This window comes from Ptychodera flava, chromosome 17 (assembly GCF_041260155.1).
Source record: "Ptychodera flava strain L36383 chromosome 17, AS_Pfla_20210202, whole genome shotgun sequence".
Taxonomy (NCBI): Eukaryota; Metazoa; Hemichordata; class Enteropneusta; family Ptychoderidae; genus Ptychodera; species Ptychodera flava.
Genome location: NC_091944.1, coordinates 5,199,570 through 5,223,184, shown reverse-complemented (window position 1 = coordinate 5,223,184; position 23,615 = coordinate 5,199,570). Strand labels below are relative to the sequence as shown.

The 23,615-nt window shown below is 38.0% G+C and overlaps 1 protein-coding gene across 1 annotated transcript in view; it reads left to right on the top strand.

Annotated features, from left to right (window-relative positions):
* LOC139115227 (peroxisomal acyl-coenzyme A oxidase 1-like) overlaps positions 1–19,214 on the top strand; it is a 34,145-nt gene extending 14,931 nt beyond the window's left edge. The window contains exons 9-14 of the mRNA XM_070677185.1: positions 11,541–11,731; positions 13,352–13,513; positions 14,421–14,526; positions 15,552–15,698; positions 16,291–16,497; positions 18,367–19,214. Coding sequence (XP_070533286.1) covers positions 11,541–11,731; positions 13,352–13,513; positions 14,421–14,526; positions 15,552–15,698; positions 16,291–16,497; positions 18,367–18,435 — 882 coding nt within the window. The 3' untranslated portion in view covers positions 18,436–19,214. The remainder of the gene's footprint in view (positions 1–11,540; positions 11,732–13,351; positions 13,514–14,420; positions 14,527–15,551; positions 15,699–16,290; positions 16,498–18,366) is intronic.
* The last annotated feature ends 4,401 nt before the right edge of the window (positions 19,215–23,615 follow it).

The window sequence follows — 23,615 nt, the reverse complement described above, 5'->3', positions numbered from 1 at the left end:
ATTTTCGTAATAAATTTTGTTTAAACGTTAACTGCTGAGTTCACCCTTTTGTTCGTTTTCTCTGCACGTAACAAATTGGGGGCTCGTCCGAGAGACGAATATTTTGAGCCATTTGACAACATTTTGCCTGCCTTTTTAAAACTACATGTATACTGTGAACTCAGCGAAATTTAATCATGGAGGAATTCAAGCCAGACGAATTTATGGATGACCTTGATCAGGACACATTTGATTCCCTCAGAAAAGACGACCTCATCGCACTGGCCAATTTCCTTTAAAGTAGAAGTCAAAAGATCTATGCGCAAGAGGGAAATACAGTACCGTATTGCCAAACATCTAGTTGATTTAGGCCAATTTGAGGAATCCACCCTGAAAGATTATGAGCCCGAGTCTACCTCTGAACTCAGAAAATTAGAATTAGAAATGCAGACAAATTTGGAGATCAAGAAACTAGAATTACAAATGAGAGAGAAAGAATTAGAAATGAAAGAAAGAAATGAAACGTTTAGAGCTTGGACAGTCAGGAAAATTCTCCCCTTCCAACAGTTTTGACATCACTAAGCATTTCAGGCTAGTTCCCCCTTTCCAAGAAAAGGATGTTGATAAATATTTCCTTCATTTTGAGAAAATTGCTCAGAGTCTGAATTGGCCTAAGGAGTCCTGGTCTATGCTTTTGCAGAGTGCTTTGGTAGGTAAAGCCAGAGAAATTTACATTCAGTTGTCAGTAGAGCAGGCTTCAAATTATGATTCTGTGAAGGAATTAATTCTCAAGGGCTATGAGTTGGTGCCTGAAGCTTATCGTCAGAAATTTAGGGATTGTGAGAAGGTGAAGGATCAAACTTATGTTGAATTCGCTCGGACAAAAGAACAACTGTTTGATCGTTGGTGTTCTTCTGAAAAGGTCAGTCAGAATTATGACAATTACGACAGCTTGTTTTGATTGAGGAATTTGAAAGGTGCATCGGAGTGACATCAAGACGTTTATCAATGAACAAAAGGCAGATACATTGGAGGTTGCTGCACGTTTGGCCGATGATTATTCATTGACCCACAAATCTTCATTTCTCAGCAAACCATCCCAGTCCTTTTCATACAGAAACAATGCAGGTAAATTTAACTCGTCCTTTTCATCCAAGAATTTTTCAAAGGACAGTAGGAAATCAAATGACAACAGTTCACATCATCAGATCCCAAGTCTCAATCTCCTTCTGACAAACAGTTTGGTACACTTTCTTGTAATTATTGTAAGAAAGATGGCCATTTAATGTCAAATTGTTTCAAATTGAAAAGAAAACGTGAAGGTTAAAGTGGTCAGAGTGGATCTAAGCCCATCGGCTTTATTTCTTCATCAACTCAATTAGAGTCGAATAATGTGTGCAACACATTTTCTGAGGTTAAACCCCTCTTATCCCCAATTAATGAGGTCAAGGTCAATTCTTCTCAAGATAGCATTATGGGTATTTTCGAACCATTTATTCATGATGGTTTTATATCACTTTCTAGTGATTTCTCCTCCACTACCCCTGTCAATATTTTAAGAGATACCGGGGCTTCCCAGTCTCTTTTGTTGGCAGATACCCTGCCGTTTTCTGAAAAGTCATTTTCAGGTTCTAAAGTTCTTATTACGGGGGTAGATTGTAATGACTACATTTCTGTTCCTCTCCATAATGTCTATTTGTCTTCGGACTTTGTTTCTGGACCTGCGGCTTTAGGTATTAGGCCTTTTTTGCCTTTTGAAGGATTCACCTTCTTCTGGGAAACGACCTTGCTGGCTACAAGGTCATTACTAATCCACTTGTGACTGATAATCCTAGTTTAGATCAGAATCCAGAGCCAATAGAAGAGGAAATTCCCGGTATTTTTCCTTTATGTGCTATTACTCAAGCCATGTCAAAGAAAACTTCCGATAATCAAGATACTCTCAAAAATAAGTCACAGATGTTGACTTAAATGACACCTTTCTCAGTCAGGTGTTTGACACGGATCATTCCGTTATCCCTCGTGGATTTGAAACTTCCAGTAAAACTTCTGCTGACAAAAGTCAGACATTTTCTAGATCAAATCTCATTCCAGAACAACACAAAGACCCAGATATTTTGCCTTTGTTTGACAGGGTAGATGATGAAGGTAAAACTTCAGATAGCTCTGTTTCTATTATACAAAATCTGGTATTCTCATGCGTAAATGGAGACCTCCAGATGTTTTGGTTGATGACGATTGGGCTATAAAAACATCAAATTGTGGTTCCAAAGCCCTATCGTGCTGAAATATTGCACCTGGCCCATGAAACGCCCTGGCTGGTCACTTAGGAGTCAGGAATACTTATCATAACATATTCAGTCACTTTTATTGGCCTAATCTCAGGCAGGATGTAGCACATTTCTGTAAAACTTGTCACACATGTCAAATGGTAGGAAAGCCGAATCAGACCATTCCAAAGGCCCCTTTACAGCCAATTCCTGCATTTCAAGAACCATTTAGTAGGATACTAATAGACTGTGTTGGGCCCCTACCAAAAACAAGATCAGGAAATGAGTACATGTTGACAATAATGTGTACATCTACTCGATTCAAGAAGCCATACCACTGAGAAACATAAAGACAAAGACTGTAGCGAAAGCTTTAGTCAATTTTTTCACTTTATTCGGCCTCCCTAAATGTGTCCAGTCCAATCAAGGCTCCAACTTTATGTCTGGTATTTTTCAACAAGTAATGGATCAGCTAGGTATTAAACAGTATAGGTCATCCGCCTATCATCCAGAAAATCAGGGTGCTCTCCAGCGATTTCATCAAACTTTGAAAACATGATTAGGACCTACTGTTTTGACACAGAGAAGCAGTTGGATGAAGGAATTCATTTTCTGCTCTTTGCTGTTAGAGAGTCAATTCAAGAGTCTCTTGGTTTTAGCCCATTTGAGCTTGTTTTTGGACATACAGTCCGTGGCCCACTTAAGCTTGTTAAAGAGAAATTCCTATCAGACGATGATGATTGTCTGAATATTTTGCAATATGTGTCAGATTTTCGTACAAAACTCTCTAAGCATGTGAACTAGCCAGAGAAAATCTTGAGTCATCCCAGCAGTCAATGAAAACCAAATATGATAAAAACACCTGAAAACGGAAGTTTGAACCAGGTCAAAAAGTTCTTGTTCTACTTCCGGTTCCTGGCAAACCACTCCATGCTCGTTACTTTGGTCCTTATCTAATTGGTAAGAAATTAAGTGATTTAAATTACATCCTAATAACACCTGACAGGCGAACAAAAACAGTTATGCCACATAAATATGCTTAAGCCATATTTAGATAGGAATTATCCTACTATAACTCAGCCTGTCAGTGCAATCAGTTCAAACCATTATGAAGATAGTGATACTGAAACTGACTTGAGTGAAAACACTCTAAATTCAAAGCTGGGCTCGGTCAAGCTTCAGAACTCAGAAATCCTGGAGAAGCTGGAGTCTACAAAGTTGGCACACCTCCAGCCAGAACAACAACAACAGCTGAAAGAACCATACTATGAACATTTGTTCCAAGATATTCCAACGAAGACAAACATCACCTACCACAATGAAGATGTCTGCAACAGTAATCCAGGGAACAACATCCTGACGGACTGAATCCTGCGAAAGCGGAATATCTCTAAGAGGAAGCCAAGTATTTGCCGAACAATTACTTTATCGAACTCAATAAAAATAACTGGACTTTGCAATGCATACTTTATGCCAATTCAGTGCCATTTCAAGTTTCCAATACCAACTTGCAAGAGGATAGTGTTACGTGCAGAGAAAACGAACAAAAGGGTAAACTCAGCAGTTAACGTTTAAACAAAATTTATTACGAAAATAAAACTAATTGCTAAGTCAGGGATAGAGTACAAGCTTTAAAAGTGTACAGACTACTTATCTCAGCTGGGACGGCAAAGCTCCAGTCTCAGAGTTGTAACAGTCAGTCGGATGAATGAACAGTCCTTTAGCATGCAGGCTTGAAGTTGCACAAAGTCCACAGTATAAATCCAGCGTTGGCAGTGAAGGTCTTGAAAAGTCTTGAGAATGACTACTGCTGGAGTTTAGTAACACACAAGAGACACGATCCCAAAAGTCTGACTGGAAGCTGTGCACGTCCCTTTTATACGCATGTGCTTACATAAGGGCATATAAGAACAATCTAGAACTTTTATTGACATGCTAATTACTGTTCTAAAATTATCTCTCTTACACAGCTAACTGAATTTCCAGAACATTCCAAACATGACTAATTGAATTCAAGGTTGTGAGGTCATTAAGGGCAGTGACCTTGAGAATGTTCTAGACTAATTGAACTCAGGTCATGATGAGTGTGGGGGAAATGACCTACATAACACACCCCCTCTTCAAAAAAGAAAATTTTTCAAAGAAAAATCTTTCTTTTGGAAATGTAATCTTGAAAAAGATTTAAGTACTCAATTTTTTTTTTACTCTAAAGTAAAACTTCTTGAAAGTGAACAACAATAAACTCTAAATACGACAGAGACAGTCTGCAATTAAATTGTCTCTGCCTTTGATATGTCTAATATCAAGATTAAACTCCTGTAACATTAAACTCCATCTTAGCAATCTCTGATTTTTGCCTTTAAATTTCTGCAGAAAAACAAGAGGGTTGTGATCAATATAAACCACTATAGGCTGATTTGAAGAAGTAACATAAACTTCAAAATGCTGTAAAGCTAATATCAAAGATAAACACTCTTTTTCAATTGTAGAGTAGTTTCTCTGGGATTTGTTAAATTTGCATGAAAAATAGCAAACAGGATGATCTACACCATGACTATCCTCTTGCAATAAAACAGCACCAGCAGCTGTATCACTAGCATCCACAGCTAATTTGAATGGCAAAGTGAAATCTGGTGCAGACAACACTGGAGCACTTTGCAGTATGGCTTTAAGTGTATCAAATGCCTGTTGGCATTGCTCTGACCAAACAAACTTTACCTTCCCTCCAAGTAAGCCAGTCAAAGGCTCAGTAATTGTGGAGAAATTTGGACAGACTCTCCTGTAGCAACCAGCCACACCGAGAGAGCGCATCAGTTGTCGCTTGCAGTTTGGTATGGGAAACCCGAAATGGCACCGACCCTGGCATCAACAGGCCCTAACCCACCCTGTCCCACAGCATGTCAGAGGCAAGTCACCCTCGCCCAACCAAACTCAGACCTGGCAAGGCCGACAGCCAACATTGCCCTACCCAGTCTCCCAAAGAACCTCCGCATGAGCCTGATGTGCTCCTCCCAGGTGTCACTATACAGGACGACATCGTCAACGCAAGCTGCACATCTGTCCAGCCCGGATACGACGTCGCCGATCATCCGCTGGAACGTTGCCGGAGAGTTCTTCATTCCGAATGGCATCACCCTGTACTGGAACAATCCGCCTGGTGTAACAAAGGCGGACATTTCACGAGCACGATCCGTCAGAGGGACCCGCCAAAATCCCTTCAGTAGGTCAAACTTCGTCACATACTTGGCTTTTCCCACTCGGTCGATGCAGTCACCAATCCCTGGGATTGGGAAAGTGTTTGTCCCTGTTAAAGCACCGACCTTCCTAACGTCCGTGCACTTACGATAACTGTGGTCTGATTTGGGAACAAGTATGCACAGCGAACTCCAGTAACTTTTACTGGGTTCAACAAAGTCACCGTCAAGCAGGTATTTGACTTCCTCCTGGAGATATCTCGCCCTTGTTGGACTCAGTCTGCATGGATGCCGTTCCACAGGCCCACTGTCCCAACATCAACGTCGTGATATATGACGCCTGTCCTCGCCGGAACATCCTGAAACAGGTGTCCATATTTATGGAGCAGTCCCCTCACCGCTGTTGTTGTTCTGGCTGGAGGCGTGCCAACCCTGCAGACTCCAGCTTCTCCAGGACTTCCGAGTTCTGAAGCCTGACCGAGCCCAGCCTCGAGTCTAGAGTATTTCCACCCAAGTCAGCCTCAGTATCACCATCTTCATAATGGTTTGGACTGACTGCACTGACAGGCTTTGTTTTAGTAGGATCATCCCCATCCAAACATGGCCCAAGCATACCCATGTGACATAGCTGTTTTTGTTTTCGCCTGTCAGGTGTTAATAGGACGTAATTTAAATCGCTCAACCTTCAATCAATTAGGTATGGCCCAAAGTAACGAGCATGGAGTGGTTTGCCAGGAACCGGAAGTAGAACAAGAACTTCCTGACCCGGTTCAAACCTCCGCCTTGAGGTGCCTTTATCATATTTGATTTTCATTGACTGCCGAGATGACTCAAGATTTTCTCTGGCCAATTCACATGCTTTAGAGAGTTTTGTACGAAAATCTGACACATATTGCAAAATATTCAGACAATCATCATCGTCTGATAGGAATTTCTCTTTAACAAGCTTAAGTGGGCCACGGACTGTATGTCCAAATACAAGCTCAAATGGGCTAAAACAAGAGACTCTTCAATTGACTCTCTAACAGCAAAGAGCAGAAAATGAATTCCTTCATCCCACTGCTTCTCTGTGTCAAAACAGTAGGTCCTAATCATGTTTTTCAAAGTTTGATGAAATCGCTCAAGAGCACCCTGACTTTCTGGATGATAGGCGGATGACCTATACTGTTTAATGCCTAGCTGATCCATTACTTGTTGAAAAATACCAGACATAGAGTTGGAGCCTTGATCGGACTGGACACATTTAGGGAGGCCAAATAAGGTGAAAAATTTGACTAAAGCTCTCACTATAGTCTTTGTCTTTATGTTTCTCAGTGGTAGGCTTCTGGGAACCGAGTTGATGTACACCTTATTGTCAACATGTACTCATTTCCTGATCTTGTTTTTGTTAGGGGCCCAACACAGTCTATGAGTATCCTACTACATGTTCTTGAAATGCAGGAATTGGCTGTAAAGGAGGCTTTTGAATGGTCTGATTATGGTTTCCTACCATTTGACATGTGTGACAAGTTTTACAGAAATGTGCTACATCCTGCCTGAGATTAGGCCAATAAAAGTGACTGAGAATTTTATGATAAGTTTTCCTGACTCCTAAGTGACCAGCCCAGGGCGTTTCATGGGCCAGGTGCAATATTTCGGCACGATAGGGCTTTGGAACCACAATTTGATGTTTTATAGCCCAATCGTCATCAACCAAAACATCTGGAGGTCTCCATTTACGCATGAGAATACCAGATTTTATATAATAGGAAACAGAGCTATCTGAAGTTTTACCTTCATCATCTACCCTGTCAAACAAAGGCAAAATATCTGGGTCTTTGTGTTGTTCTGCAATGAGATTTGATCTAGAAATGTCTGACTTTTGTCAGCAGAAGTTTTACTGGAAGTTTCAAATCCACGAGGGATAACGGAATGATCCGTGTCAAACACCTGACTGAGAAAGGTGTCATTTAAGTCAACATCTGTGACATTATTTTTGAGAGTATTTTGATTCTCAGAAGTTTTCTTTGACATGGCTCGAGTAATAGCACATGAAGGAAAATAACCGGGAATTTCTTCTTGTATTGGCTCTGGATCCTGATCTAAACTAGGATTATCAGTCACAAGTGGATTAGTAATGACCTTGTACCCAGCAAGGTCGTTTCCAGAAGAAGGTGAATCCCTTCAAAAGGCAAAAAAGGCCTAATACCTAAAGTCACAGGTCCAGAAACAAAGTCCGAAGACAAATAGGCATTATGGAGAGGAACAGGAATGTAGTCATTACAATCTACCCCTTAATAAGAACTTTAGAACCTGAAAATGACTTTTCAGAAAACAGCAGGGTATCTGCCAACAAAAGAGACTGGGAAGCCCCGGTATCTCTTAAAATTTTGACAGGGGTAGCGGAAGAGAAATCACTAGAAAGTGATATAAAACCATCATGAATAAATGGTTCGAAAATACCCATAATGCTATCTTGAGAAGAATTGACCTTGACCTCATTAATTGGGGATAAGAGGGGCTTAACCTCAGAAAATGTGTTGCACACATTATTAGACTCTAATTGAGTTGATGAAGAAATAAAGCCAGTGGGCTTAGATCCACTTTGACCACTTTGACCTTCACGTTTTCTTTTCAATTTGAAACAATCTGACATTAAATGGCCGTCTTTCATACAATAATTACAAGAAAGTGTACCAAACTGTTTGTCAGAAGGAGATTGAGACTTGGGATCTGATGATGTGGAGTGTTACTTGAACTCTGTGAACTGTTGTCATTTGATTTCCTACTGTCCTTTGAAAATTCTTCGATGAAAAGGACGATTTAAATTTACCTGCATTGTTTCTGTAGGAAAAGGACTGGGATGGTTTGCTGAGAAATGAAGATTTGTGGGTCAATGAATAATCATCGGCCAAACGTGCAGCAACCTCCAATGTATCTGCCTTTTGTTCATTGATAAACGTCTTGATGTCACTCCGGATGCACCTTTTAAATTCCTCAATCAAAACAAGCTGTCGTAATTTGTCATAATTCTGACTGACCTTTTCAGAAGAACACCAACGATCAAACAGTTGTTCTTTTGTTCGAGCAAATTTATCGTAAGTTTGATCTTTCACCTTCTCACAATCCCTAAATTTCTGACGGTAAGCTTCAGGCACCAACTCATAGCCTTGAGAATTAATTCCTTCACAGAATCATAATTTGAAGCCTGCTCTACTGACAACTGAATGTCAATTTCTCTGGCTTTACCCATCAAAGCACTCTGCAAAAGCATAGACAAGGACTCCTTAGGCCAATTCAGACTCTGAGCAATTTTCTCAAAATGAAGGAAATATTTATCAACATCCTTTTCTTGGAAAGGGGGAACTAACCTGAAATGCTTAGTAATGTCAAAAGCTTGTGAAGGGAAGGATTTTCCTGACTTTCCAAGCTCTTTAATCGTTTCATTTCTAATCTTTCCTGCCTATCTTTCTCTCTCTGTCTTTCTTCCATTTGTAATTCTTTCTCTCTCATTTGTAATTCTAGTTTCTTGATCTCCAAATTTGTCTGCATTTCTAATTCTAATTTTCTGAGTTCAGAGGTAGACTCGGGCTCATAATCTTTAAGGGTGGATTCCTCAAATTGGCCTAAATCAACTAGATGTTTGGCAATACGGTACTGTATTTCCCTCTTGCTCATAGATCTTTTGACTTCTACTTTAAGGAAATTTGCCAGTGCTATGAGGTTGTCTTTTCTGAGGGAATTAAATGTGTCCTGATCAAGGTCCTCCATAAATTCGTCTGGCTTGAATTCCGCCTGATTGATTTCGCTGAGTTCACAGTATACAGTAGTTTTGAAAACGCTGTCAAAATGTTGTCAAAATGTTGTCAAACGGCTCAAAATATTCGTATCCTGGACAAGCCCCCAATTTTGTTACGTGCAGAGAAAACGAACAAAGGGATGAACTCAGCAGTTAACGTTTAAACAAAATTTATTACGAAAATAAAACTAATTGCTAAGTCAGGGATAGAGTACAAGCTTTAAAAGTGTACAGACTACTTATCTCAGCTGGGACGGCAAAGCTCCAGTCTCAGAGTTGTAACAGTCAGTCGGATGAATGAACAGTCCTATGCATGCAGGCTTGAAGTTGCACAAAGTCCACAGTATAAATCCAGCGTTGGCAGTGAAGGTCTTGAAAAGTCTTGAGAATGACTACTTCAGGAGTTTAGTAACACACAAGAGACACGATCCCAAAAGTCTGACTGGAAGCTGTGCACGTGCCTTTTATACACATGTGCTTACATAAGGGCATGTAAGAACAATCTAGAACTTTTATTGACATGCTAATTACTGTTCTAAAATTCTCTCTCTTACACAGCTAACTGAATTTCCAGAACATTCCACACATGACTAATTGCATTCAAGGTTGTGAGGTCATTAAGGGCAGTGACCTTGAGAATGTTCTAGACTAATTGAACCTAGGTCATGATGAGTGTGGGGAAAATGACCTACATAACAATAGTCATGGTATAGATCATCCTGTTTGCTATTTTTCACGCAAATTTAACGAATCAGAAGTTTCCAAAGCATTGTGCTTTCCAACTGGTGGAAACATGATAATTGCGGGAACTTCGCGTATACTGACACTTTCAAGTTACCATGGACTTTGGACTTTTATCTGATGACTTTACTTTTTAAGGGACTTTGCTTTTCATGAACTGTTAACAGTGATTTCGGACTTAACCTCTTTCAGTAAGTTGCTTTACAATCTTTTTTTGACACAGATGTGTTTTGTGAACTTTCCACACTGCTTCCTTCCAGCTCCTTGATAACTATCTACTGTCAACTTGTTTCCTTCCAAATCCCTCTCAGCCTATCAGCTTATCCTATGCACACGGCTCACAGCCTCAAAAGTCTTTGTTCTTGCACATTTTCATTCAGCTCTCATTGTTCGCCGTGTGTAGACTGCCATCACTGTCTCTCCTAGCTGTGGGTCCAGCGGGATATTCATCGCGTGATATCGATGACCATCGTTTGTCCTATGGACATTGCCAGCCTCACATAACTGAAATCAAACTTTAATTTGGGAAAAAAATAGTTCAGTCCTGGGATCTGTGATTGTTCATGCGGGGTGGATGCCGGCTGTAATCTCTCAGTTTGTTTTATAAGTTGAGTGAATTTTAAGCGGATTTCTGGTCATGGTGAGTCCCTAATAACCAGGTTGTCGATGAGTGTTGACAATTTGTAATTTGGATGGAAAATTTTCGAAATATCGCCGAACAAAGTTGCGACAAGGGTGCTGTCGGGCGTAACATGGACGCTAGTCTATCGAGTTGCCCATAGCTGTGATGGCGGCGTTAATAACGTAAAAGTCAAAATCAGCCCGTAAAAGGCAGGAATCCCGTCTGAAAACACCACAACTATGGACCCACAGCTATGTCTCTCCATACCTCTTTTCTCAGGCAGGGGTTTTGGATTCCATCCTGACCCCATTTCTCTGACTCGCAGGATGGATTCCAACCTTGGGCAGTTGCTTGATCTTGGCTCTTTCTCATCAACTGCCCCTTTCACTCTGCTTGCTTGACCCTCTCCCAATTTTGTTGTGACAGTCATGTTTTACGTTACTTGGATTCATAGCAAAGTTTTTGTATAGCTTTCTAGAGATGTTTTGATGTCATGCACCTGGAGTTTTTCTGTGGGTTACTTTTTCATTTGCAATAAAACACCGTTAGTTCATCATCAATGCAGTGTGGTGTTCTTACAAATTTTGATGCATATGTATGCTCTGTGTATGTATGTCTGTTATATTGAGTATGTCATTGTGTATGTCCATTTAGTTAATTTTCTCGGAAATGATGGCTCCTGTGGCAAAACGTTTTAAATGACATAAAATGTGAAAATTTCGGTAATTTCTCCCCACTGTATTTTGGTATATTAATACAAGTTGATCAACTATAGCTAGAAGCAATTGAAAGGCGGATTTGTGATATCGCATCATAAGCACTTGGTCTATTGCAATTAATAATACAAAACACGATGCTTTCCTGTAATCTGAAAATTTACAACAAAATTTACATTAAAGTGACCAATGAAAATATTCTGGCAGCACTTTATCAAACATTGTTTTTTTCTCCCAAAGTTGCATGGCCTGTCTGCTGGCATGAAATCATTCACATGTTTGTCTGCCAACTTGGGTTTAGAAGTGTTACGTTTGTCATGTGGTGGCCATGGTTACTCTCAGGCCAGTGGTTTCCCAGCACTATATGGCGTTGTTACTGCAATAGTGACAGCTGATGGAGAATACAGTGTACTTATGCTGCAAACTGCAAGGTATTTACACTTCTCATAATTGATGTTCCAGTGACTGGTTATATATACATACAATAGTCTAATTTGTAAGTGCATGGTTCTATTGGCTTTTCAAAATAAGGAGACTTTGACACATACAGTATTGTACAACATTCTTATTTCACCATCAGGTCAAGTTGCTAATAAGTATAGAGAAGCACAACATGTCTTTAATCGTACATAATAACAAATAAATTAGCATTTGAAGACCTCTGAAAACATGCAGAGATACTGTAAAATGATTTTTACAGACTAAAGCTGCTATCAGACCCAGTCAAGTGTGTGAAATTAATGCGTATAGTTTCGCCTCAATATTGACTGGCTTGACAGATTGGGATGTTGGATACCCCGTAAACTCACCAGGAAATTTTCAGTATTTTTACAACAGATATGTTACCTGCTAGTGACCATTGGCTGACTGACTTGTTTTATGCAAATGACCGGTGTGATATGTTTAAGTTAACAGAATTACAAACTTAATATTCAAGGGCTGACAATGACTGCCGATGACTTGGCATTGATCAATATTTATCAGACAATACACATGAAATAAGACCGTATAATGTGAATTATTGCAGACCTTTTGACTTTTATGAAGTCATGTAAGACAATTGTTCCTTGACGTGTCTCACTTTAGTGACTAGACAATCTCTGCAAGGAGATGTTATGCAAAGTTTGCAGACCTAATTATGATACTCATTGCATCGAACACCAGAGCAAGACAGACTGTTTTATTACTCCGACAGAAACTCAGTTGAGTACAGGAGATTGACCGGACCAGATGTGTAAGACACCATTGCCAGAGAACTATCTCTGATGAAGATTTATTATATCGTGTTTCGATACTCCTGTCAATAAACCCACTTTATACCAATGAGATATAATCGAAACCCATGTGGAGTTTGTAACGGGGAAGAGGCATGGATACATCCAAAGTAACAGAAGGTGACATCAGGATGATTGAACACTGACTGACTTATTTATTCATTTCCACTATTTAAACATACAATATACAGGTGGAGTGCCATTACCAGATGCAATGCTATAACCATGAAAATACACAAAATAACATAATATACAATGTCCAAGTTAAGTCATTACATTGTAGAGGTCACTACAGCAGGGGCAACAGCTGCGATGCAGTTATAAATGTTGTACCCGTAGAAACATATGTCTGGATTATACAGCTTTCATAAGTGATATAATGATGTCTGTGACTTTTGCGAGATGACTTAAAGGCACAAAGTCGGCCATTTTTCATGAATTTCGTTTGATACAAGATATTACTTAATATATTGTTTGACATGTTGAAAGATACTGACTGAATTGGTGACCATGCATATATTCGACCCCGGTTTTAGACACGATACATGAAACCATCGCGAAAATGAATTAATGGTTATGACCATTTATTCATTTTCGCGATGATTTCATTTAATTTTTAATATGTCGTATCAAACAAAATTCATGAAAAATGGCCGACTTTGTCCCTTTAATGAATAATTTTAATAGCTGTAAGTCAATCGCAAAAGATGAAAAATGATGGAGGGAAAGTTTTAGCCTGTCAACTGATTCTTGCTTTACAAATCCCTTCATTCCTAGGTATCTTGTAAAGTGTGTTGCCAAGGCGGCATCTGGTGAGAAATTACCACATTCTTTTGCCTACCTGACAACCAAACCAGAATCCAAGTGTCCGGCAAAATCTGAAAATGATATACTGGATCTGGAGGTTTTGGTGAATGCCTATAGACACAGGGCTTACAGGTGAGGGCAATATTTCACACTGTGTTCCAGATGTTTGCAAATAGTCTAACAAGTCACGCTGACACTGCAGCTATTATTCTTTATTAATGTAGTTCCTTGGCATTGTCATATCAACAATGCAGCTAATATTACATTGAGATCTAAATTGATTCAACAACAAATTTGTAATTCTCATTCTGACAGTTTCTCTGTGTAACCTTTATTCATAAAGTATTGATATATCTCATTAAAAAAGTCAGTGACCCCAATTCTTTAATTTCTACCAAGTTTCAATCAATTTGTTTAGTATATTTGGAACGTTGGAGCACATTTTCATATTTTATTTGAGGGTACTTACTTCTGCTTGAAACATTACATTTCGGCTAAAAAAACCCCGATTGCACATGCTAAACACTTGGTCCAATCTCGGCAATAAAGACAATTAAGATAGGGGGAAGTCCTAGTTGGATTTGAAGCGGTTTGACTCCCAATGATTATGTTGATCTCTATAATTAGTAAGTGCAGTATGGACATAGACTTCTATGGTCTCGCCAAAACAATGGAAAGAATTCAAAGCAATGCCAACAAGTTAGTTTTTAGTTAATGATTTATGTCATCTTAAATATTTCTGTCTCAATCAACATTCTGCATTCAAAATGGCTGCAAGATCAATTTTAGTGGTGAGAAAAGATTGATAGTCACAAATAGTAGAATTGTTTATTTTTGATTTTGCAGACATTTGAAGGTAGGCATAAAATTTTTCTCTTCTGTTGTTTACATAATTTTCTTGACAGAAACTTCTCAGAGAAGGAAATAAATTATAATATGTTACACATATTTGTCCCATGGTAAATTAACCTTCTCATACTTAATATATCAGTACAGCAGTTAATTTTAGTGTACCTGTACTTTCAATATGGTCTCACAGACTTGTCAATGAAGCAGCCAGACAGCTTACACAAGGCATACAGGCTGGCAAGCCACAACATGTTGCATGGAATGATTCCCACGTATACCTCATCAAGGCAGCTGATGTAAGTTTCAATTATGTTTTGGGAAAAAGTAATTTCAAACCAGTTATAATAAAGTAAAACAGTTTGCTGAAAGAAGCAAAATGTCAAGACACTGCTTTTAATGAACATCAAATAATGTACCAATGTATTTTGTTCTATATTCCCCTTTTAGTCTATACTTAGCTAGTATGTATCTGAACCTGAAATTTTGAAAGTTTACTTAAATTTTTTCTTAAGGAAATTTGTGAAAATTAGTTTACATATTTATATTTTTTTATCTTTTTGCGTTATTGTCTTGAATGGCTTTTTATCTCTGAAATTTTTCATTTAATAGTTATGATAAAATCGTCATTTGTAGGAATGAACTAATTCAGCTTTATTACGATTGGTGTTGATTTTGCATAATGCAATTTTTCAGGGCTACTAGCTTCTAATTTTTCATGTAAACAATATTCACTCTGGCAACATTGGTCTAACTTCTCAGGTGTGCATACCCTTTTCAAAACCTTATTATCTGACACTGTTTTAGCATTAGAAATTGGAAATTTCTGCATCTTTTCAGTGCAAAGTTAATACTGAAAGAGATAAATTACAGATTAAAGCAATTAACTAATAGCAGTGCTATATCAGCCTATACTTTCTTTGTCTTTAAAATATTTTCTTTGTGTAGGAGTTTTATCAATTTGGCAGATGTCTGCCTCTTCCATAGCTAAATTTATGTGTAAAGTACGAACCAGATACGATAATTCTTTTCATGTAGAAAAACACAAACTTTCCATAGTGATGACAAGAATAAACAAAGTAAATTAAGAAAAGAAATTGTCAAGAGTGTCTCAGCGCATCTCTGTACGCGAGGTTTCAAGGCGATAGTAATTTTAGGAGTGAAAGCATAAAGCAATTCATCTGACTTCAAGATTTTAAAATCCAAAACACTAGCTCAGAACATCTACCTGGTTAGATCACAAAAACAAATTTGCAAATTTCCTGAAACATTTTTTTTTAATTTCTTGGCTAGTGAAATAATATTTTCCATTTCTGTATTGCAGGTACACTGTCATTACTACACTGTGATGAACTTTGTACAGTATCTGCAATCAACAGAAATGTCACAGCCTCTGAGAGATGTATTGACCAGTCTGTGTCAGCTCTATGCCTTATATGGTATTGAAAGCAATGCTGGTGACCTGTTGCAGGTATTTATCATATTATGTTGCTTTGCATGCAGTGTAGAGAAACAAAAAGTGTTCTAAGATTTCAAATAAAATCAGTTCAAAGGCGAGTGCAATGGTGGCTGTGGTAAATCATGTGCCAAATGTTGTTTACATCATTTTAGTAATTTGGTTAGTTCATCAATGAGTAAGGTGATCAATACCGGTATATGATAACATCACCATGCTTGGTTGTTGTTGAAGTAATTTCATCCGGAATCAGACAGTGGCTTTGAGAAACCTCAAATCATGATCAAGGGAATTCCATGTATACTAAAGAACTTTTGACCATTCAGATTCTGTGTTTCTGTGTTGACAACACTGAGCAGCGACTCTTGGCATGCTCATCATACAAAACCATCTCGGATCAATAAACTTGCTTGCAATTACTAGAATTTAACAAACACTATGTTATTGTCACCAGCCTCACTGTTTCCCCAAAATCAAAACTGGAGGTATCTCTCACTCATTTGGTTATGTAGGTAATGCTTAAATCAACCAGGATGAATTTTGATTCGGAAATGCATGAGATTGCCTGTCCTGTATTGACACACTCCTGTTCTCCATATAACCATAGGACGGGTACATGTCTGGAAAGCAGATTTCTATGGTAACAAACCAGGTAGTGGCATTGCTTGCAGTGATTCGTCCCAATGCTGTTGCCTTGGTAGATGCCTTTGATATTCCGGATGAGATGTTAGGATCCATACTTGGTAGATATGATGGGAATGTCTATGAGAACTTGTATAAATGGGCCAGAGAGTCACCACTCAATCAGACTGAGGTGAGAGATTAAGTGACCCGTTTCTTGACCGTTAATTCATTGCTTTTTTAGATAATACTTTCATAGATTTGTATAATACTTTCATAGATTTGTAAACCAAATGCTTTATTACATTGCATCCTATGTCAAACGTCGCGCCATCCATTGGATTCAATGGTAAAACGTCGATGATGTCACGGGCCACACAGTCCTCATTTGACAGAAAGTGAATCTATTCTCAACTTGACAACTTTGGGATTAAAATATATTCAAAATACATGTTTATCATAGAAAATCTGGTGTTTAGAAAATTATGCAAGAAAAATCAATATACTGCATATCAACGCGCCATATCTACGATGAAAATCATTCTATTTTTGAACAGATTTTCCTCTTAACATGAAAATAAAGCATATGGTTGTCATTTGCAGAAAAACACAATCATTTTGAATAAAATCTGTGTGGGCCTAAGACAGGCATATATAATGAAAACATAGCTCAAACAGCCCAAACAAGGAACTATGTACCTTCAAGGACAGGAGACCATTTACCAACCATGAGGAGGGCAAATTGTCACCTATCCTTGGGAACATAGTCCCTTGTTCGGCTAAAATTAGAGATTTTTACGCAATATCGCCTATTCCTGTGTCGGAACAGTATGTGTCATTTGTACCGCGTCAGACACGAGACGAAGTCTGACGCAGCACAAATGACAAGAATGCTGATACGACACAAGGGACAGGCGATGTAGGGTAATAACCAATTTATCATATACCCATGCCCACAATTTTACTTATACTAACGAAAAATAATAATTTTGAGGCTTTACTTTATTATGCCTTGCGCATAAATATTGAATTATTTGTATGAACAGGCTTCATTCATAAACTACAAGAAGAATTCAACATCACGCGCGACATCGCTGCAAGTCTTCCTAATCTCAATGAACACCAAAAAGAAAGTCACAGGGATTTAAAAAATTGTCGTACAGGGGGAACGTTTTAAAGTGAAATATGCTACAATTGCAACCGACAGAAAACTATCCTTTGCTTTAAATCTCTTCTGATTTTGATCGCGTTCGATCGTCGTAGGGCACGGAGAAGGGCAGCCATTTTCTATGTTCACACTTAGATTTATTTTGGGAGTTACCATGTCAACAGGTGCTCGCTACCTGTTCGGAGGTAGAACGTGCTGTGCGAACGGCAGAATATTTGCCAGAGCTTGTCTAAAAGGCACAAGAACGTTTGCAGAAAAAACATGGGAAAACGTTTCAAGACATGTTATTTCCGCATTTAGCAACCCGAAATATCCGTGTTCCTCAGAGCCTTCAAATTTTTAAGTCAGCGACATCACTTCACAAGCAGAGAGCGGCAGCCGTTTGGTTTGTTATACGTTGTTTACCATAAAATTACAAATGTAGTTCGGGAACACTCCAAAACCGGTGACGTTTATCGTGCATACCTCGACGTTTACCGGGAAATATCGCGGCTGATATTTTACGGTAAACATCACTAGGATGAAGCGATATGGGCATGGGTATGTGATAATATACTGTATAAATCGATTTGTAATTCAACCAAGAGAGGAGACCAAGTTTTACCATCTGACCTCTTCATAGAGTGAGACAATAATGATGGATAGTGTAAGAATGATTGAAGACAAAAATAATTTATATATGAAGAGGGAAACATAAAATAGAATGGTAGCCAAAGATCACTTTTACTACAATAATATTTAAAGTAAAGACAACAAAATTGAACAAATTCATTTGTTAGTTTAATAATTTGTCTGTCTGTCTGTTTATTTGTCAAGCTACCATACGGCAAGACTCTGCAGATGGGATTATGCTATTTTACTTTATGATTTTCTATTTTGTATCATGATATATAGGTACACCATTCGTACCATGAATATCTAAAGCCATTGCTGACGGCAAGTCCTGTGGATGCCAAGTTGTAGAATATCAGACGACGATTCAAACACTTGTCGTGGCTAGCTTTGTGAATGACTTTGATTCTGTGTTAAGCTCAAGTTCAGCAATGAAGGGCTTCCACCCTCCACAAATAATTTACATCATTCGAAAAGTTTGATAAAGTATTCAAAATAGTTGGGAAGGATGTAGTGATGGTGTTAACAACAAACACACTGGTAGTTGAAGGTTTGAACTACTCTTTATTGTCTTCGCAAGGCATGTAAAGATAATCAAACGTTCCATACTTCAAATGTAACCGTCGGTCATAACTAGGTCATAAGTTTCAAAGAGACACATAATGTCATGTCCTCAAAATGAAATCATATATTGAATGTTTATCTGAGAAACATCTCAAAAATGAAATTGGATGATGGAGTGAAAGTTTCTTTTAAAAAATTCTATAAGTGAATAAATAAGTAAATAAGTAAATGATAATTTCACTACGCAAAGTACATGTATTGTAAATAATTAACAGTGATGAATAATAATTTACATACTGTATTAAACAAAATAATGGATATTTTGAAATGTATTTTTTAAAGAAAATGTGTCAAGTATTTTTGTATTTGTTTTCTTATGAGTCAATTTCTGTGCTCTGAAAGAGTGACATGAACAATAATCATAAACACAGATAAATGTTTCACTTGAAAGGAGCAAGAGGTAAGTGTCAGGAAGTTAATCATTTTTAAAGAATTTTGTCATGTATTGCATATTCAAAATATGCAAGGTCAAATATATTTGTTTTCAAACAAGCTTTTTTTGTGAATAAAGCATGAGACATTAAATTCTCACATAATATTTGTTGTTGCTTCTTCTTCATAAACATAACCGTTAAAATAAAGTTGTAAATTCTCAAAATCTTTTGGCAATAAGGGTCGCATCATTATCATATTCACCACTCTTATTATTAACACATCTAATATGACAAATGAAAACTCTTACGTTTACTTAAAGGTAGTATGCTCAAATTTTCCTGAAAGAATCTTTCAACTACCATCTTTCAAAATTGGGTACACCATCGTGCAAATTTTGGTACTAGAGAAACAAATTATCCAAGATTTACCTATGTCTGAACTTCAAAGCCGCTGCCACCCCTGTACACCAGTTAAATCTATGAGGAAAAATAAAATTTTCGATGTTCGACAACCTAAGCAGTGACAAGTTTTTTTTTTTACTCAACTACATGTTTTTAAAATAAACCCCTAGTACAAGTGGTAGATCAGAAAAGAATTGCAAAGTTTGAGAGTCCGAAAAGCCAATTCTACCTCATTGTCTTTGGAATATCTGTTTTAATTAAATTTAATTTTTTTTCTTGAATACAATGCCGCTTACCTTATTTTTTGTTTTCATGATTCATCCCCACTGCAAGATTTCATGTTGTAAAATATATATTCTTCACTAAGAATGTTGAAGTCTTTAGCGTCCAGTTTGTAACCACACATTGTGAATGAAAAAACAATTTTGTATCAACAGACAGTTTTGAGTTTGGCTATGATTAGTTCATCATGTATGGCATTTGCAATACATATTATGTGCCTTTATTAAGTCAACATCATTTCAAAATATTAGCTGTAGTTTAGGTCAGTCTTTTGAAGGGAAAATCTTGTTAGACAATATGAAAACAAAAATTGTGAAACTGAAAGAAATTAAATACCAGTGAAAAACAAGAAATAGCTAGATTGGAGAACATGTTTGAAGACAATAATAAGGCTGAACAGATTCAGCTAGCTCCTGACCCAAAGACTTGGGACTTTGATGAGCTAAAGAAAGTGATTGACCTGTTAAAATCAGCCAAACTAAAACTTCAGACAAAGCTTCACTATCAAAGAACCACCGAGGACAGAATAAAATGTACAGACAGTGTCACCAATGAATTGCATATATGAACTTGGAGCATACATGAACTTTGAGCAAGACAGTACAGAGGTTAACGAGGTAGCTCATTCTTGAAGATGATGAAATGCCAACAAATGCAAAGATGAAATCGGAGACATGGTGATGCGTCTGCTTTCTTGCATTGCTAGCATGAATTATCGTGTTATAGAAGTCATATCAACAGTAATGAAAAGGCTTGCTGGTAAAAGCATCGGGTGACTGACAAGCAATGTCCTTACGAGCCCCTTGCTGTTTGAAGCAAAACACTTGGCAGTTGTAAAGGCAGCTGCCATGAGAGCGTTATCCTAGTAATTGCCTGTACCAAGATTATACTAGTAAAATCCATAGATACTACCAGGGATTTCAGGTGTCAAGCGGTAAAACACTTACCCTTATGCACAAAACATGTAGTGGTACAATAACAGCTAATGTTCTGTGTTTATGTGAACACATTCTTGCATTATGGCATGGATAACAAGCACTATGTCTGATCAAAGGCCAGCATCTGGCAGGGCTCGAAATTAGCGGTAGTCCCGCGTCCACAGACTACTAACTTTCCCTGGGGCTACCAAAACGAATGAAATGATAGCCCACACGGACTACCAAAGCCTGAGACATGAAATTACTTAGTGGGCGACATGATGTTGATCGCTGTGAGATGACCGACGCTCATACAGTCAACCCAGCTGGACACAGAAAGGACATGTCAACTTTGTTACGACAAACTTTCAATAAAATATCATTTATATCTGAACTGATGTACTTGGATAACAGGCTCTGGAAATGATGGCCAATGAAAATTCATTTTCATAGTTATTTAATCACAATTTATCAATCACAATTAAAAAACAAAATTATTCAATCTGCAAAGAAAAAGCTGTCAGGCCATCCACAAATTTCGCTTTCCTAAGTGTACGAGATCATCCCATGATATATATGGAGGGGAAATATAGTCAAAATTGCCATGAAAGTATCAGGAACATGACCGTACCAAGTTTTCATCCTGAAATTCATAGCCAATATATTTTTAGCCATGTTATGTTTACACATGCTGAGTGAAAAGTCGTCATTGCGAACATCAAAATTTGCATGTAAGCTCTGCGTATGTGAATAGGTCGTCAAACTTTGAGGCGTCACCGTTCGTTGTCCACTGCACATGCTATACCGTTCTCCTAAGGCTGTGATCTGCAGGTATTGATCTAGACTAGAAAATTCACTTACTGGATAGAATCATGCAAAATAAATCATTCATTGTCTAGATATTAATAAAAATATATTTTCCAAAAAAAACCCTTCATTCATGCATGGGCTACTAGACGTTGTCGTTGGGCTACAAACTTCAGAAAATGGTAGCCCAATTGGACTACCAGGGAAAAAAGTTAATTTCGAGCCCTGTCTGGTATATTCAATAAGGACGATGAAAACTGAAAACCAACCTGCTACTACAGTGACATCGAACTGGAACATAATGCCTGATAGCAAGAAATCATGATTGTTAACAATGTCGAATCGTGTCTGCAAGATCCATGTGTTGCCAAACTTGAATAAATAAAATTGAATATTTAAAATTCTGTATCTTTTGAACGGAAGCAACAGTTTGCATCAGCCACAGTGTATTGTATTCATCTTACCAAGATCTGTCAGATAACACTATATTTATATGTATCATATAGGACGTAAAATCTGCACTTGATACATTGAAATTCATCCTCAAAACTTTACTTGACAATTTTCAAGCAATGCTACTCTTTTTGGTTGATTATCTGTGGCATGCTAAATTCTACCAATCAACGTAACCTATTTATTTCTGGTGTACTTTGTGATTTTTGACATAGTTATGAATTCATGTCCAAATTCTGGAAGTTGCAATCGTATGAATGTTTTCAACTCCTTAAGAGTGACATCATATGTCCAGTTAAAGAAGAACATAAAAAGGAAGATATCAAGAGAGTATTTGAATACTTTGAAGAAAAATTTGTCAAGTGATATAGAGAAAAATGGACATGGTAACAATCCGTTGCAAAACGCGTCCAACGGTTTCTTAAACATCACATTTAAACGTAAAGTGGGATAAGGACACGTTTTCTGTTTTTAATTGAAACGTTATCGAAAGATACTTAGTGTATCAGCCCGTTTTCATCACATAGCTACTCATTCCGAAAAGGTTATTACAAAACGGGGGGTCTAATTGCGTCGACTCCGTTCGTTTCATCGTGACTGCCGTTATAGCACTGGACAAGGATTTTCGAGTGTCTATGCCCAGCGAAAAGAAAACAAAAAAGCGGCATTTTTTGTATTTGTCCTTTCAATGTGACTTTAAATGAACTCTCTCTCTCTCAATGTATAATAAGACACATTTTGTGCCGGTCTCTGTTATACGCCCAAGGTTCACTCTATCACGCATAAAACCATTTCGTTTGCAACAATGTGGCAACTAATTAACAATTATAGTGTAAGTTGACAGACTAGAAGTTAAACTGACGGAGCGGAGCTTTTCGCTTCTCGGTGAAATTTGCTAGCAGTTTTAAATTATCACCAGTGTCTTGAATGAATCCGAATGGCAGCTTCTATTTTTAGCGGCATAATTTCCATTTTAATTTGCTTTCTAGCAGAAATGGAAACCTCAGTAAGCAGCAAATACTCACCCATTTACAGCTAAATAACTGTATAATTACGAATTTGAAATTACTAGCAAAGTGCTATCATATCATCCTCTCTGTCTTAGTATATCACTTCATCTATTGTTTAAAATTTGACTACTGTCATACAAGAAATATTTCGGATTTCTTTTTCTAAGTACAAGCTAGTTTAGTACCTGGATTTGATGCCACAATTTATCGCGGAATTTTCTTGTTGAAATGTCTCATCCCTAGAGCCGATCACGTCACTTCAAAGCCTGCTCCACACGAGAGCAATAAGCTGAACAAAATTTCATTCGAGGTTGTTTGCTCAGCTATTTTGCTCTTGTGTGAGGTCGATTTTTCGTAGGTTTTTGTCCTCGCGGGCAGTTGAGCAAAATACCCAACGTGTTTGATATGTTTTGCCTCGCGAGGCAAACTCCTAACCGTGTGCACCGGAGAAAGTGATTTTCCTTACGTCGGCTTTCATCACTGAAGCGCGCGTGTGGAGATCTCATTACTGCAAAATGACCGCCTGTAGCCTGGCCCGTAGCATTGAAAGCAATCGCTTGTGGTTCAATACACACGCCGTCGGCCAAGGCCGATTTTCGCAGTAGAGAGATAGGCCAATCTATCTGTTTGGTCATATATTTTGACCACAGGCGTGATGTGGA